Source organism: Diabrotica virgifera, chromosome 3 (assembly GCF_917563875.1).
Source record: "Diabrotica virgifera virgifera chromosome 3, PGI_DIABVI_V3a".
Taxonomy (NCBI): Eukaryota; Metazoa; Arthropoda; class Insecta; order Coleoptera; family Chrysomelidae; genus Diabrotica; species Diabrotica virgifera.
Genome location: NC_065445.1, coordinates 187,149,341 through 187,165,013, shown reverse-complemented (window position 1 = coordinate 187,165,013; position 15,673 = coordinate 187,149,341). Strand labels below are relative to the sequence as shown.

General features: G+C 30.9%; 1 protein-coding gene across 1 annotated transcript in view; it reads right to left on the bottom strand.

Moving 5' to 3' along the window:
• Nucleotides 1-15,673, bottom strand: part of LOC114334875 (ATP-binding cassette subfamily C member 4-like) — a 202,312-nt gene that overhangs the window by 14,415 nt on the left and 172,224 nt on the right. The window contains exon 18 of the mRNA XM_050647075.1: nucleotides 4,345-4,505. Within this exon, the coding sequence (XP_050503032.1) occupies nucleotides 4,345-4,505 (161 nt within the window). The remainder of the gene's footprint in view (nucleotides 1-4,344; nucleotides 4,506-15,673) is intronic.

Below are 15,673 nucleotides of genomic sequence, written 5' to 3'. Positions count from 1 at the left end.
AACATTACATTACATAGTTTCCCAACTTTAGACGTCTGTGACAGGAGTATTTTATAAAATTCTACTGTCACAGTGACAGTTGTCATACTCCTTGGATACGTCTAAAGGTGCGAAACAATATAATGTAATGTTAATTTATACATTTAAATATAACGATCATTTCCACCTCCACTAGTTTCATCTCTTTTTGTTTCGCAATCTATTATGTTTTCCATCTTTTGCGTTATTTTGCCGGTTATTAGCTCGCTCATCACTGTATGCAACGAACAGGAAAATGTTGGAATAAATTTATTTTGTCGTGAATGGGCCACTTTGAAATAAAACCCGAAACAGGTCAATTTTTATTTTCAAATTATGATTTTTTTGTCATATATCGTACTAGTGACGTCATCCATCTGGGTGTGATGACGTAATCGATAATTTTTTTAAATGAGAATAGGAATCGCGTGATAGCCCATTTATAAGACTATTTAATTCTCTATTCAGTAATATAAATAACATCATTATTTATACAGGGTGTCCAAATTTTTTTTTGAATTAAATTAACTGAGACAAAAGGAGAATGTATGTAATTTATTTAATTCAAAATACATTTTACTGATGTCAGAAAATAGAAAAAACGTTTATTTGAAAATTGAGCATTTATTTTAGCTTAAATTAAATGTTCAAATTGCCCAAGAGGCAGGCGAGTGGCAGCTTTAACGTTCTTCATGTCTTGGTTTATATCTGTTAATATTTCTTTTTTCTTTTATTTTTATCTTTTAACTATCTATTTTATAGCTGTTATTATTTCTCCATTTTTATCTTTAATGCTGTATATTTCGTATTCTTTTTGTGTTCTTATCGTCTTTCTCAACTATCTCTCTTTGCTTCTGTTATTAATATTTTTCCTTTTTTTCTTTTATTTTTATAGTTATTGTACTTCTCGTTTGTTTTGTGTTTCAGATGTTGTTTCAATCCTTTTTTCTTCATTTTTATTTCTTCGGACCACCACGATGTCTGTTCTTTGAGTCTGTTTTACTTGTTCCACTTACTTCCTTTGCTGCCTCCAGTAGTAGATTCTTATAGTTGTTCCATAGGTTGTTTATAGCGAGATCTATCTATCTAATTAGCCTTCTTGTGTCCATCTTTGAACATAGGCCTCCCCAATCCTTTTCCGTTCTTCTCTGTCTGTCCCTACAGTTTTCAACATAGAGCCCACGTGCTTCTTGATATCATCTGCCCATCTCATTTGGGGTCTTCCTCTGCTTGGAGATAATCTACACTCGGTTCAATTATTATTATTTCAATTGTTTGAGTATTATCTCGCATTCAGCATCCGAAAGTACAGATTTAGAAACCCTTTAGCCAAAATTTTAGCTCCCTCCCAGCAAACAGACCGACGTGTTAATTACGTGGATTTTGGGTACATTTGTCACCAATATACGTAAATTGCGTACGTGAATTTCACGTGAAAATTGGGTTGGAATGTCACATTGAAAATACGTCTTTAAATTACCTGAATAACTCGTCTTCAATAGACTTGTTATTTACCTTAAATAGCAATAAAATATTTCGGGAAATTCACGTTGCAAATACGTGTTGATTAACGTATCTTTTAGGGAATGTATATATTAGTATTCACGTGAAAGATACGTCCTCGGTTCACGTAAATAATTCGACTTTAATTAACTTATGAATCACGTAATTATTATCCTCATATGATATAAATATAACAAGCATATAAAGTATTAACAATGTATTTATTTAGTAGAATTTAGAGACTTTAAAACATTTGTCTTGTATAATTATTATACAAGGTAATGAACCAAAAATGGTACCGACCTGAAGACACATTAAAAAATTTGCCGACACAAAACACAACACAGGTCACTTTTTATTTCGAGGAGGACACTTTCTTGTTTTTTCTAATTGCATCATCGGCACTTCAACCCTCGAGCAGTGAGGTAAACGTTAATACGAAAGACATTATTATAAATAAACCCGCCTAAAATAAAACGAGGGAAATAAAGCTCTTCACGTTTCACTTTTTGCTGTAGGTGTAAGAAATATGAGAATATGAGAAGCTGATATTAGAGGTTATGATCATCGATTATAAAAATCGATTATTTTTAAATTACAGTTAAACCATTCTACTTACTTTAAATTAGTATTACGTATTTTCTTTTTGTTTTTAAATTTCTTCTACTATTAACTAATTGGGCTTACTAAAAATTTATTTCAATACCAGAAAAATATAAAAAAAAATAATCCTATCGAAACGTATGTATTATACGATAAATTGATTAATTTAGTTTTCGAACCAACTATGTTAGTCACGTACCGTGGTCACGTGATAGTATTTAAAGGAGGAGAAAGGCTTGGTAGTACGTCATCACCGCGCGATTTGAAAATTAGACTCAACATCATTTTAGCTCCTGTGATATTAAAAAAAAATAGCAAAAATAGCTTCAAATCAAGGTTGGATTGAAATAGTTATGCTAAATGATTTTAAAAGCGAAATCATAAACTTTTTGTTTAAATATTGGTATTATTTACATTACTTTTACGTGAAATACATCTAATTGTTCGACGGCCATAAAATACAGTGAGTAAAAATCAAGCGATACGTATTTAACCAACACTTACAACATTTAGTGGGATCAGAACTACAATTGCTATTGGTCGAGTATTTTTACCTCGTTGTATTTTTGTAATATTTAAGTGAGGTAATTTGCTTAAACTATGGAAAAAACATTATTAGAAAAGCAGTTTTTTTCCAATTTAGAGTACCTATGTTTCAGTCTGAAAATGTCCAACAGTCTGGAAATGTCCATTCAGTCAATGTCTGAAAATGTCCTGCTATTAGAAAAGATGGAGAAAACGCTCTTCACTCACATGCAGTTGAGGTTATGTCTTAAAACTAGAGATTATGAGAAAAATATGGTTTATCTATCGTATTTTGAGCGTGTTCTGATCTGAAAATGGCAAAGTAGATCCCGATATTAGAAATAATATGAAAAAATGTCAACAATCGTTATTTATTGACATGCTAAAAACATGAAGAACAAACCAAAAATTGTTTTTTTTCAAGTTTTGGTAACATTTCCAAGAGAAAAAAAGCTAACCCCGCCATTGAAAAAAAAAATGGAAAAATACATGAAAAATAATTATTTAGAAGTTCAAATACTGAGTGTCCAATTTTTTTTAATTAGAACAATTGACAAAAATGAAGAATGTCTGTAGATTATTTAACTCAAAATACATTTTACTGTTATCAGAAAACAGAAAAAAATATTTATTTAAAAATAAGCATTGTTTGTCGCTTAAATTCAATGTTCAAATCAGCTCCCGCCAACCACCTGCCTCTTAAAAGTTTGAACATTTAATTTAAGCGAAAAGCAATGCTGGTTTGTCAAATAAACATTTTTTTCTGTTTTCTGACATCAGTAAAACGCATTTTGAATTAAATAAATTACATACATTCTTGTTTTTTTGTCAATTAATTTAATTAAATTTTCTTTTCGTATACCCTGTACTACAGACTTAAATACCCTTTCAAATGAGAAATATCACGCGACCCCTAGTCTCATTTAAAAAATCATCGATTTCGTTTTCACACCCATATGGATGACGTCACTCGTATGATATACATTTATGGCAAAATATCATAATTTAAAAATAAAAATAGACCTGTTTCGAGGTTTTCCTTGGAGTAGCCGGTTTACGAAATATCGAATTTATTCCAAACATTTGCACCATACTGTATTTGTTGACTGTGATAAAATAGAAGCCCAATAACAACAAATGGCGGTTACCAAACCTTTTCAACAAATTTTTCTTAATCAAGTATATTCAAATGGGAAATAAGCCACAATTTTACCTAAAAATAATTTTATTAACGTTTCGACGCCCAAGTCGGGTGTCGTTGTCAAAATACAAAATAATACTAAATAAACAAAAATGTTGTTGCTTAGTAAAAAATTCTTCTAATAATTTATTTAATCTGACTCATTTATATCGGCAATTCAGACACTTATTATACATTTTAAAGTAGACGACTTTAAAATGATATTGCTAATATTAAAATATTGCTAATATTTTTCTTAATTTTTGATAATGATTTGCAGAGTGAAAATCGAAACGTCCGGAGTGGTTAATCACATATAAACATAACATTTAACTTTAACATTCCACAAGTCAACAGTTTTAAAACAAATATTTTGTTTTCGTTCTTCTGTAAAATGTCCAATCAAATTTTGAATTTAGAACGGGATGGACGATTTGAACAAAAAATAAAAGAGCATCGGTATAATTACAGATATTAGCAGTCTATAGAAAAAACATTATAAATAATATACTTACTTGGAGTCAATATCACTGGGATTATTTTCAACAATTAAAACCTTACTGTTCTTTAATATAGCTCGTGCTAGACATAACAGTTGCCTCTGACTGCCACTAAAATTGGATTGTCCATCAATGATTGGTTGGGACAAACTTTGAATACTTGTTTTTAATCCAACCTAGCAAACACATGTATATGAATCAGTAGTACTTATTATGGATGGTTATTGAGATTTTAATTAAAAAAACCATTTCTATTTTATGCTTATTCAAAATGAGATTAATAGACGGGGCTGTACCCCACCCCCAACTTACTCAAAAAGAGGTCCCCATAACAAATCCATAGGGTGCCAGGCGGTGCTGTTGTCGAAAAATTGTTTAAACATTTTTTTTTAAACAAATTCACATTTTGAATTTGTTTTTTGAAACATAATTTTTTCATTTTGAGTTTTTTTTAGATAACTTGGGTCATTCTGAGCAAAAAAGGTTTGTTGTCATTATTCTTTAAAATTGATTGTTGTCGAGTTATACGCGATTTCAAATTTGAAAAATGCGAAAATGGACATTTTCAAGGCTTAATCACTCGATTGAAAATTATTATTATGAAAGTCAAAAAGTGACCAAATTAAAAACTAAAACACCTCCTTTCAGATCCTGAAGAAATTTTTGTCATTGTTTTATTACGAAACAGCTGTTTTTAATTATTAACAATTAGCGCTATAGTTCAGGTGATATCGTTGCCCCCGTTAGCGAAATTATTTCGATTAGATTTTTTTGCAGAAACTTACTCAAAAAGAGGTCCTTATAGAAAATCCACAGGGTCCCAGACGGTACCTTGGTCGAAAAATCGTTTAAACAATTTTTTTAAACAAATTCACAAAATAGCTACATATTTGTATAACAAGATAGGAAAGTGCTACTTTTGACAGTAGTCATTCAAGGGAGGAAAAGGCACTTTACTTCCATGTTATACGATTTTTCCACCTTCCTCAAATAACAAGTAATTTTTTCATTTTTAAATAATTTATTTATGCAACTAAAAAAATTTATTAGAGGACTAAAACTAACAAGTAGGTACATTACAACTGTCAAATATAAGTCAAATTATTAATGTAAACATTGTTAAATCAAAACTACAATTTGCTGTTTTTTACCATTCTGCAAAATAATAATAAACGTTAATAAATACGTTCCATAAATAAACGTTAAAATGTATAGATACTTACGTAATAGATAATAGAATAATAGGTGCGTTCGCGGGTACAGTTGCCAAATTGTCGCCGACAATTTCTAACCTCATTTAATATAAATAATATCGTTAATAGATACATAAACAAGGTATATTTACTTTTAGTTAATATTAATAACTAATTATTAAATTATAATATTAAAATATACCTTGTATATTTATCTATTAACGATATTAATTATATCATTTTAAAGTGCGCATGCGTTTTGCTGCTAATTTGTCGCCGACTAGTCCTCGACAGGCTCCCGCGAACGCACCTATTGTATAGGGCGTCAATAACTTATTTCATCAATGACATACTATGACATACTATGACATCACTTTTACTTTTACTCCCTACAATCAGGTCAGGAAAGTATAGTTTCGGTAGAAGTAGGTGAAAAATTATTTTTTCACTTCGAACAATTTTTTTTTTAGATAATTTTAGTTCTTCTGAGCAAACAAGGTCTCTTATGATTTTTCTCTAAAATTTATTGTTGTCGAATTATACGCGATTTAAAATTTGAAAAATGCGAAAATTTTCAAGGCTTAATAAATCTATCAAAAATTATTATTACCTATATAGCGCTAATTGTTAATAATTAAAAATAACAGCTTCGTAATAAAATAATGACAAAAATTTCTTGAGGATCTTGACGGAGGGGTTTAAAACTTAGTATTCAGTCACTTTCTGACTTTCATAATAATAATTTTTAATCGAGTTATTAAAACTTAAAAATGGCCATTTTCGCATTTTTCAAATTTTAAATCGCGTATAACTCGACAACAATCAATTTTAGAGAAAAATCACAAGATACCTTTTTTGCTTAGAATGACCCATATTAATACGTTCTTTAACGGTAAAATATTGCAAAACTTCTAAATTTTAAAGAACCGCTTGGATTGACATGAAATTTGGCATACACATGGCCAATAAGTCAAAGAAAAAAGTGATATTGTGCCGATGTGTGCTTTTGCCCTGGGGGTGAGTTTCACCCCCTCTCGAGGGTGAAAAAATATATTTCCAAAATAAGTCCAATGGATAAACTGACTAATTCTAAGCAACTTTTTTGTTCTAGAGTTTTTTCACCAAGTCAATACTTTTCGAGTTATTTGTGAGTGAATATGTTCATTTTTCAACACAGTAACCACGTTTTTAGTCGGTTTTTCGTAAATAACTCAAAAAGTAATTATTTTGTCAAAAAAAAACATTCTTAGCAAAAATATAGCCTAAAATTAAAAAAAATGGTGTATACCTTAGGTTTCTATAGCTAGTAAAAGCAGAGTAAAAGCTATAGCCAATGAAAAATAGGTTCATATTCGTCAAATTCCAAATCGAATATTTTAACCTGAAATAACCAAACAATGAAGCAATTTTTGGGGAAAACTCATTTCAACATTTTTGAAGTACATATTTAAAAAAATCTTTATTTTCGTTTTGTAAACAAAAATTCTAGCACCAAAAGTAAAAAAGTTACGCTTAAAATAAAGTTGATCCCTTTACTTTGGTAAAAAAATCTGGGAAATCACCCCTATTAGCATCTCAAATGAACTTAATCGTTACCACCTCACAAGTTTATTTATTCGTGTCTGTAGGTATTGTTTATATGTTCTGTAAGTTTCGTCGGTTCAAAGTACTTATTTTTGAAAAAACTGTAGTGAAAAGGACTCGAACTAATCACTAACCACCAGTGTATGCAAATTTAGAAACACCAAATCTTAACCAATTTTTGTCTTACAGAAAAACAAAAAATACAAAATATTCAGGAAAGCAAAGCCGACATTTTCTATTCTTTGAGATTTTTGGTATATCTAACAAATTTTAAGATATTTTGAAAAAAAAACATTTTTTTCAAATTTAAACATTTTAAAAATTTTACTTTAAAACCAATTTTTTTTTCAAAAATAAGCACTTTGAACCGATAAGACACTACAGATCATAAAAACACAACATAAGTAAAGTAACTTGTGAAGCGGTAACGATTAATTTGATTCAAGTTGCTAATTAGATGATTATCTTCACGATTTTATTTTGCCAAAACAAAAGGGACTAACTTTATTTTGAGCGTATCTTGCGTACATTTGATGCTAGAAACTTTTTTTAAAACAAAAATAAAGCTTTTTTTAAACACTTTAAAAGAGTGTAATCAGTTTTCCCCAAGAAGTGCTTCATTTTTTGGAATTTTCTCGTTGAAATATTCTATTTGGAATTTGGCGAATATAAACCTATTTTTCATTAGCTATAACTCTGGTTCTACTAGGTCTAGAGACATTATGCATACACCATTTTTAAAAATTTTTTACAGGCCATATTTTTTCTAAGAACGTTTTTTTTTCGATAAAATACTTATAGGTCTGGATCCCGCGTATGGAAAAAAGTTGATTAATAGCAAGCTGAAAATTTGTTAATAGCTTAAGGGTGTCTAGTCGGATAAACTTTGATATATGGGAACACTGGAACAGGGGCAGTTTTAATTGTGGAATTGGTTAAAAATTTGGAATGGTCAGACCACGAAAACGGCACATTTATTTTGTACGACAGAACAGACTTAAACTCTCCGAACAGAGATTAAACTCTCATGCAAAAATCAGACTGCTATTTATCACCTGTCATAATTCCTGTCATTTGACATATCGTACATGTTCCACTCATTAAAACGCCCATTTGGTGATAAATAGCAGTCTGATTTTTGCATGAGAGTTTAATCTCTGGTCGGAGAGTTTAAGTCTGTTCTGTCGGACAAAACACATGTGCCGTTTTCGTGGTCTGGCCGTTCCAAATTTTTAACCTGTTCTACAATTAAAACTGTCCCTGTTCCAGTGTTCCCATATATCAAAGTTTGTCCGACTAGACACCCTTAAGCTATTAACAAATTTTCAGCTTGCTATTAATCAACTTTTTTTTCATACGCGGGATCCAGACCTATTACTTTCCGAATTATTGCGAAAAAATGTCTAAAAACGTGGTTATTTTGTTGAAAAATGAACATATTTTACTCGCAAATAACTCGAAAAGTATTGACTTGGTGAAACACCTCTATAGAACAAAAGTTGCTTAAAATTAGTCAGTTTATCCATTTCGGGACTTAGTTTCGACATATATTTTTTCACCCCCGAGAGGGTGCTCCCCTCCACAGCAAAAGCAAACATCGGCACGATATCACTCTTTTTTTCTATGTCACTTTAGCTATACATGTGCCAAATTTCATGTCAATCCAAGCGGTTCTTTAAAATTTACAGCAAAAACCGTGAAGTGATGTACTATACGAAGTGAAAAATTTGATTTTTTGAATTTGTTTAAAAAATGTTTAAACAATTTTTCGACCGCGGTACCTCCCGGCACGATGTGGATTTGTTATAAGGACCACTTTTTGAGTAAGTTTGTGCAAAAAAAGAATCGGAATAATTTACATAAGTAGGCGTAGATTCAGCTTGGACTATAGCGCCAATTGTTAATAATTAAAAACAGCAGCTTTCTAATAAAACAACGACAAAAATTTATTCAGGATCTTGAAGGAGAGATTTTAAACTTTGATCTGATTACTTTCTGATTTTCACAATATACTTTTTAATCGAGTTATTAAGCCTTGAAAATGGCCATTTTTGCATTTTTAAAATTTTAAATCGTGTAGGTATAACTCAACAACAATAAATTTTAGAGAAAAATGACCCAAATTATTTAAAAAAGATCGAAATAATTTTTTTTTGTTAAGTTGTTTAAAAAAATTGTTTAAACAATTTTTCGACCACGGCACCGCCTGGCACCCTGTGAATTTGTTATAAGGACCTCTTTTTGAGTAAGTTTGTGCAAAAAAATCGAATCGGGATAATTTCGCTAACGGGGGCGATGGTACAGCCCCGTCTATAAAAAACAACAAAACTTTTGAGGTAGTAAAGATAACATCATAATTAATTAAGGTATGTCCAGGTAATAACGCCAGCTTGGTAATATAGCCAACTCGTGATTTCTCAGAAAGTACGTTTGCTAAATAATAAATGGTAACCTGGATAAATGTTCCTCATATCACGTGATCATGTTTGCGATGACCTTAGATTCGTCGGCTAGACAAGACGAAAACGGTTGCTTCGTTGGAAAAAATATTCCCATGAGATTCTTTTACATAATCTCATTCGTGAGACACTACAAAATAAGGTTCAAGAAGTCTCCCAGGCGAAAAGTGGTCCCAATTTGTTTAAACAATTTTTTTTAAACGAAATTTGCCCTGACAAATTTTTTTTGAAGTTTTTTTGGACCATTCTAAACAAAAAATGTCTGTCGTTCAATTTAAAATTGAAAAAAAAAAACGAAAAATGGCGATTTTCAAGGCCCAACAGCACCAGTAAAAACTATTATTTTTGGGGTTAAGTGCCTAAATTAAATTTAAAACTTTATTTTATCCATTCCCGATGAGTATTTTGGGCTTATTTTATATTAAACTATTGTTTTTTTAATTGTAAATGCAGCACTTATGACAGGGAGGGCGTTAGGGCGGGAGGGAGTATATTATATTATGTAGCTCGGGCGTTCTCGGCGCTTTTTTATGCTTGTTAAATATACATATGTTTTTGGTAACCATGTTTTTTAGTTTTTATAAATCAATATGATTTTTTGATGTTTATTATAATTTTTGAAGATATAATGATATAAATAACAATTAAAAAATTAATAAAGCGTTCGAAATTTTAAAAATGTGTAGCAGTATGAATTTTTTTAGTTTTTATCATTGAGATCTAATAGGTCTGGATCCCGCGTATGAAAAAACAGTTTATTAATAGCAAGCTAAAAATTTGTTAATAGCTTAAGAGTGTCTAGTCGGACAAAATTTGATATATGGGAACACTGGAACAGGGGAAGTTTTAATTGTACAACAGGTTAAAAATTTGAAACGGTCAGACCACGAAAACGTCACATGTATTTTGTCCGACAGAACTTTCAATTGATTTGTTACCCTTTCATTAAACTCTCATGCAAAAATCAGACTGCTATTTATCACCTGTCATAATTCCTGTCATTTGACATATTCTACGTGCTCCACTCATTATAATTTACATTTGGCGATAAACAGCAGCCTGATTTTTGCATGAGAGTTTAATGAAAGGGTAACAAATCAATTGAAAGTTCTGTCGGACAAGATAAGTGTGAGATTTTCGTGGTCTGACCGTTCCAAATTTTTAACCTGTTCCACAATTAAAACTTCCCCTGTTCCAGTGTTCCTATATATCAAAGTTTATCCGACTAGATACCCTTAAGCTATTAACAAATTTTCAGCTTGCTATTAATCAACTTTTTTTTCATATGCGGGATCCAGACCTATAAACAATTTTAATATTAAAATTTTAGAGATAGGTAATTTAAATGCAAAATCGCCGATATCAAAAATAGAGTACCTACTTAATTATTAGAGAAAAGTTTTCTCAATAGACGAAACTAGACTAAATATTTTTTCTATGGATGCTATACAATGTGCAACTTCTTTCACTACTTACATACATTCAAAATGAACAATTTCTCAGGCAGTGAGAAAAGTCGGCCATTGCAGTGAGAAATATTTTTTCTAACGGGTTCACCGCCGGTTTACATACATATGATCGCCATTTCCATGGTAACATGCACAATACAAACACAATTATTTTTGTCAAACAAAATGGGTTCAAACTTGTCAAAACTTATCAAAAATTACCGTTTAAGATTGTTCAACTGTGAATTATAATTTTAAATAAATAAACTATATAAATATTAAGAATATTAAATACCTATGTGTAAATGTGTATATATTTATTTTATTTCAATTTAGACATATAATATACCTAAGAGCACCTAAATTATTTAATTTTGAAGTTTGAACTATTGACAAAAACGCATCCATAGAAAAAGTACAGTGTCCAACGCGAGAGAAAATGACAAATTTCACTCTCGCTTGATTTCAACAAACTTCTGCGCTCGTGAGAAATATGTCTTTTTTCTCTATTGTTGTACAATATACTATTATCCCGTTCATGCGGCATGGGTATTAACCTAGGAAATATTCAATGTACAACTGATACTTTTAAATTTCATGCATTGAGATCTTGCACACTTATATATGGAGAATTGCCATACATATTTACAAAATATCATGTTTTGAATTTTCAAGATTTTGGTTACGTGGCAGATTAGACAGGAGTATTATCACCCAAAATGTCAAAAAATCCAGTACCTAATGAACTGATTCTACGATGTAAATGTACAAAAACTTGTAAAACTAAAGCATGTAATTGTAAGAAAAATAATGTTACTTGTGTACCTTTATGTGGTTGCAATGTAGATGAATGCGAAAATATGAATTCCATATAAATTTTGCTACACATTTGTACACTTTCGAACGCTTTATTAATTTTTTAATTATTATTTATACCTTCAAAAATTATAATAAACATCAAAAAATCATATTGATTTATAAAAACTAAAAAAAAAGGTTACTTAAAACGTATGTATATTTAACAAGTATTAAAAATCGCCGAGAACGCCCGAGATACATATTATAATCTGGGCAGATTATCGGCGAATAGGCCATTTTTGGGAAAAGTTATTTACCAGCAAATTTTTTGCTGGAATCGAACCTTATGATTGTATATATTAATAATATGGGTATGCAAAGTCCGCAGATGGTGTGCTACTTCTTTTATAAACAAAATGGCGCCCGAAAATCGTGTTTTTTCCAATGTTTGCTCTATAACTCTAAAGATTTTACCTTTACACCAAAAACACCCAAATAAAAATTCACCGTAATTAAATTCTGCATAGAAACGTGTTAATCCCGATTTACTTCGACGAAAATTTTCTCCGGAAAATGCGGGATTTTCCAACAAAATTTTTAATTTTCAACTAAAATTTTAGATAAGTCATTGTTAATAAATAATTAAATAACTTGGTAATATAAAAGTTCTTTTCGCATAGATTATAATTCCAGAAGGCGATAGAAATTGAATGAACAGTTTAGCAACAAATGAATTGTTAATTAAAAATTTACGGTCGCCATAATAACCACAATAATTATGATACATACATAAGAATAACTATGATTTTTGTATAAAAAGACACTGTACCTATCTAATGTACTTTACAGAATTGAATTTGGACTATTTAAACGGCCTCAGGAATATTTTAAATTTATAAACAATTTTTTGGCTTATAAACAAATAGAATATCTTGGGAAATGTTCAATTAAATTAAATTATGAAAACGGTATTGGAAAAAAAGCGGCAGGACGCTTCTTCTAAAGCAAAAACGTTTAATTGTGATAAGTGGTTCCTGAGATACAACCGGTCAAAGTTGACCAGCATTTACGGCAAAGATATAAACAATAGGATCATATTTTTAAACCATCACCTTTTTATTTTTGTCCTCTTTCTCTACACCAATTTTCATATCTTTAAAATACTCATAACATATATTATTATAATAAAAATTATCATATAATAAAATTATTATTGGTTGAGTGCCGACCGTAGACGTTAACACATGTATGTTGTTAAGTATAGTGCGTAAAGTCAAGAAATTTAACAGTTCTGTATTTAAAAGTGAAAAAAGGCCACTCAGTGTGCTGCACTACAAACTGTAAGTTACACTTTTCTTACTACAAGTGAAAACCATTCGAATACCAAAAAGGAAACCTGGATTTAATTTAGCCAAATCAAAATTGTTGACATTTTATACTGATATCAATCATTCATTGCCATTATTATCAATTCACGGTCAACCACAATGCCTCCCACTTGTTCTGTTTGCTCGAACTCGATTCTAACAGGCCCCGATGAAGTCTCATGTTCAGTATGTAAAAGCGTCGCCCATAGAAAGTGTACATCGCTTAGCGAAAATCCGTCAAATAAACTCGTACAGGAGCATATTTGCAATCATTGTAAAGTTGATTGTACACAATCACTCAATATATCCCATTTTAATGCACTTATGGGGAGACTTGATGATCTAAAAAATGGAATTTCGGAATGTAAACAAAATATTAGTGCTTGCCAACAATCTATCTCGAATCTAAATGAACAAATTGCAACACATGCCAGCCAAATTGCTTTATGTATCAATAATATATCTGAATTAAAAATCGAACACGATCATCTAGCTACAAAAGGAAAAAATAGCCAATAGTGGTTCTCCCGAGGGGTTTTCTCTGCCTGAAATGTATGCTGAAACTTGTGAAAGGATTAAGCGAGAAAACAACATAATAGTTTTCGGACTACCACAGCTTAATGCAACTTCACATTCAGATATGGCTAACACTCTAGAAATTTTAAATTTGTTAAATATCGGCAAAGAAGTACAAATTTCATCAGTTAGTAGAATTGGAAAACCAGTGCATGGTAAAAATCGACCAATTCGAGCCGAAATGAGTAAAAAATATATTGTTAGGGACATACTACGCAATAAAAATAACCTCTGTCGTAAAACATACCCAAATATATATATTAAAGCAGACCAAACACCTTTACAAATGCAGGAACTGAACAATTTAAGAAAAGAACTGGATTCTCTCAAGCGAGATGGAAAATCTAATACGCTACATTAACAATGTTCCAAAAATTGTCGCAGCCAATGAAAACGTTAACAGCTCCAAAAGAAGCAGGGATGAAGAAATATCACCACCAAGAGACCGAGGATCAAAATCATCAAAAAATACCACAACTTCACAGGAAAAATAGCAATCATTACAAATTGCTTTTTGGAATTCTACTGGCTTTTCCCATATTGAAGATTTCGTGAATTCTAATTTTTCTAGGAACATCTCGGTATTTTGCCTATTTGAAACATGGTTGTTGTATCAGCCATCATCCATATTTTTGGACAATTACAATGTTTGTTTTTCTAACGCCGTTCGTGATAAATCTCGCGGCAGGGCCAGTGGAGGTTTAATAACTTTTGTGAAAAAACCTTTAAATGTGTGTGTTTTAGATAAGTCACTGTACTGGTTAACTTGTTTAATATCCTGTAACAGTTGGGAGATAATTATAAGCAATGTTTACTTTAAGCCTAACTTAGACATTGATAGCATTTTAGAACTTTTCAATTTTTCTTTGCAAGAAGTAAACAATGCGTATCCAAACACTCCTGTTTTGATAGGTGGAGACTTTAATTGCCGAATGGGGTCTTCTGGTGAAGTACCACTAGAACGAATTTCTTACAGTAATATTTTCGCTAATAGAATAAGTAGTGACGGTATTTTTAATCGCAAAGGTGAAATTCTTCTCAACTTTATGGACGAAAATTCATTCACTCTCTTGAATGGGAGAACTAAAGGTGACATACCGGGTCAATTTACTTACTGTGCTTCTGCAGGTAATAGTGTTGTCGACTTGCTATGGATGCAAAATATTCAAATTTCTTCAGTAGAAAGTCACCAGGTTTTGGAATATTTTGCCTCCTCTGGAAGTCACTCCCCTTTAAGGCTGATATTAAATTTACCGTCAGCTATAAATAAAAAATATACACAGCAGTCCAACAATCCAGAATACACATTAATTCCATCTTGGAATGAAAACTACGCATTAGCATTTTATCATACTTTAAAAAACTCACTAAACTGTATGCTTGAGCCAGACTTGGAAAACTCATACCAAAAGCTTGTTGAAACAATTACTAACACCTCTTTGCTTCTTGGCTTATCGAAAAAATTATTTAATACTCCAAAAAACTCCAGAAAAAATAATAAACCTTGGTTTGATCAGGAATGTTACAACCCAAAAAAATTTGTTCAGCAAAATTTGAAAATAGCAAAAATCAACAACTTTCTACCAAATTATAAAAATGCTTATTTGGTTAGTAAAAAGCAGTATAAGACAATGATTGATAACAAGAAAAAATCTTATACAAACAATTTTACGCAGGCTTTAAGTAACGTTCGCGATCAAAAAAACTTTTGGAAAACGATCCAGTATTTTAAGGGAAATACAGTTAAAACTAATCTAGATATTCACACGTGGGAATTATTTTTAAATAATATTTCGCAAGAGAAAATTGTCGATAATACTCTTTTTTTTGACGTTCGTTGTCCTATTTTGGACGCCCCTATATCTCTTAAAGAAATTAGTAATACTCTAAAACAATGCAAAAATGGCAAAGCCCCCGGA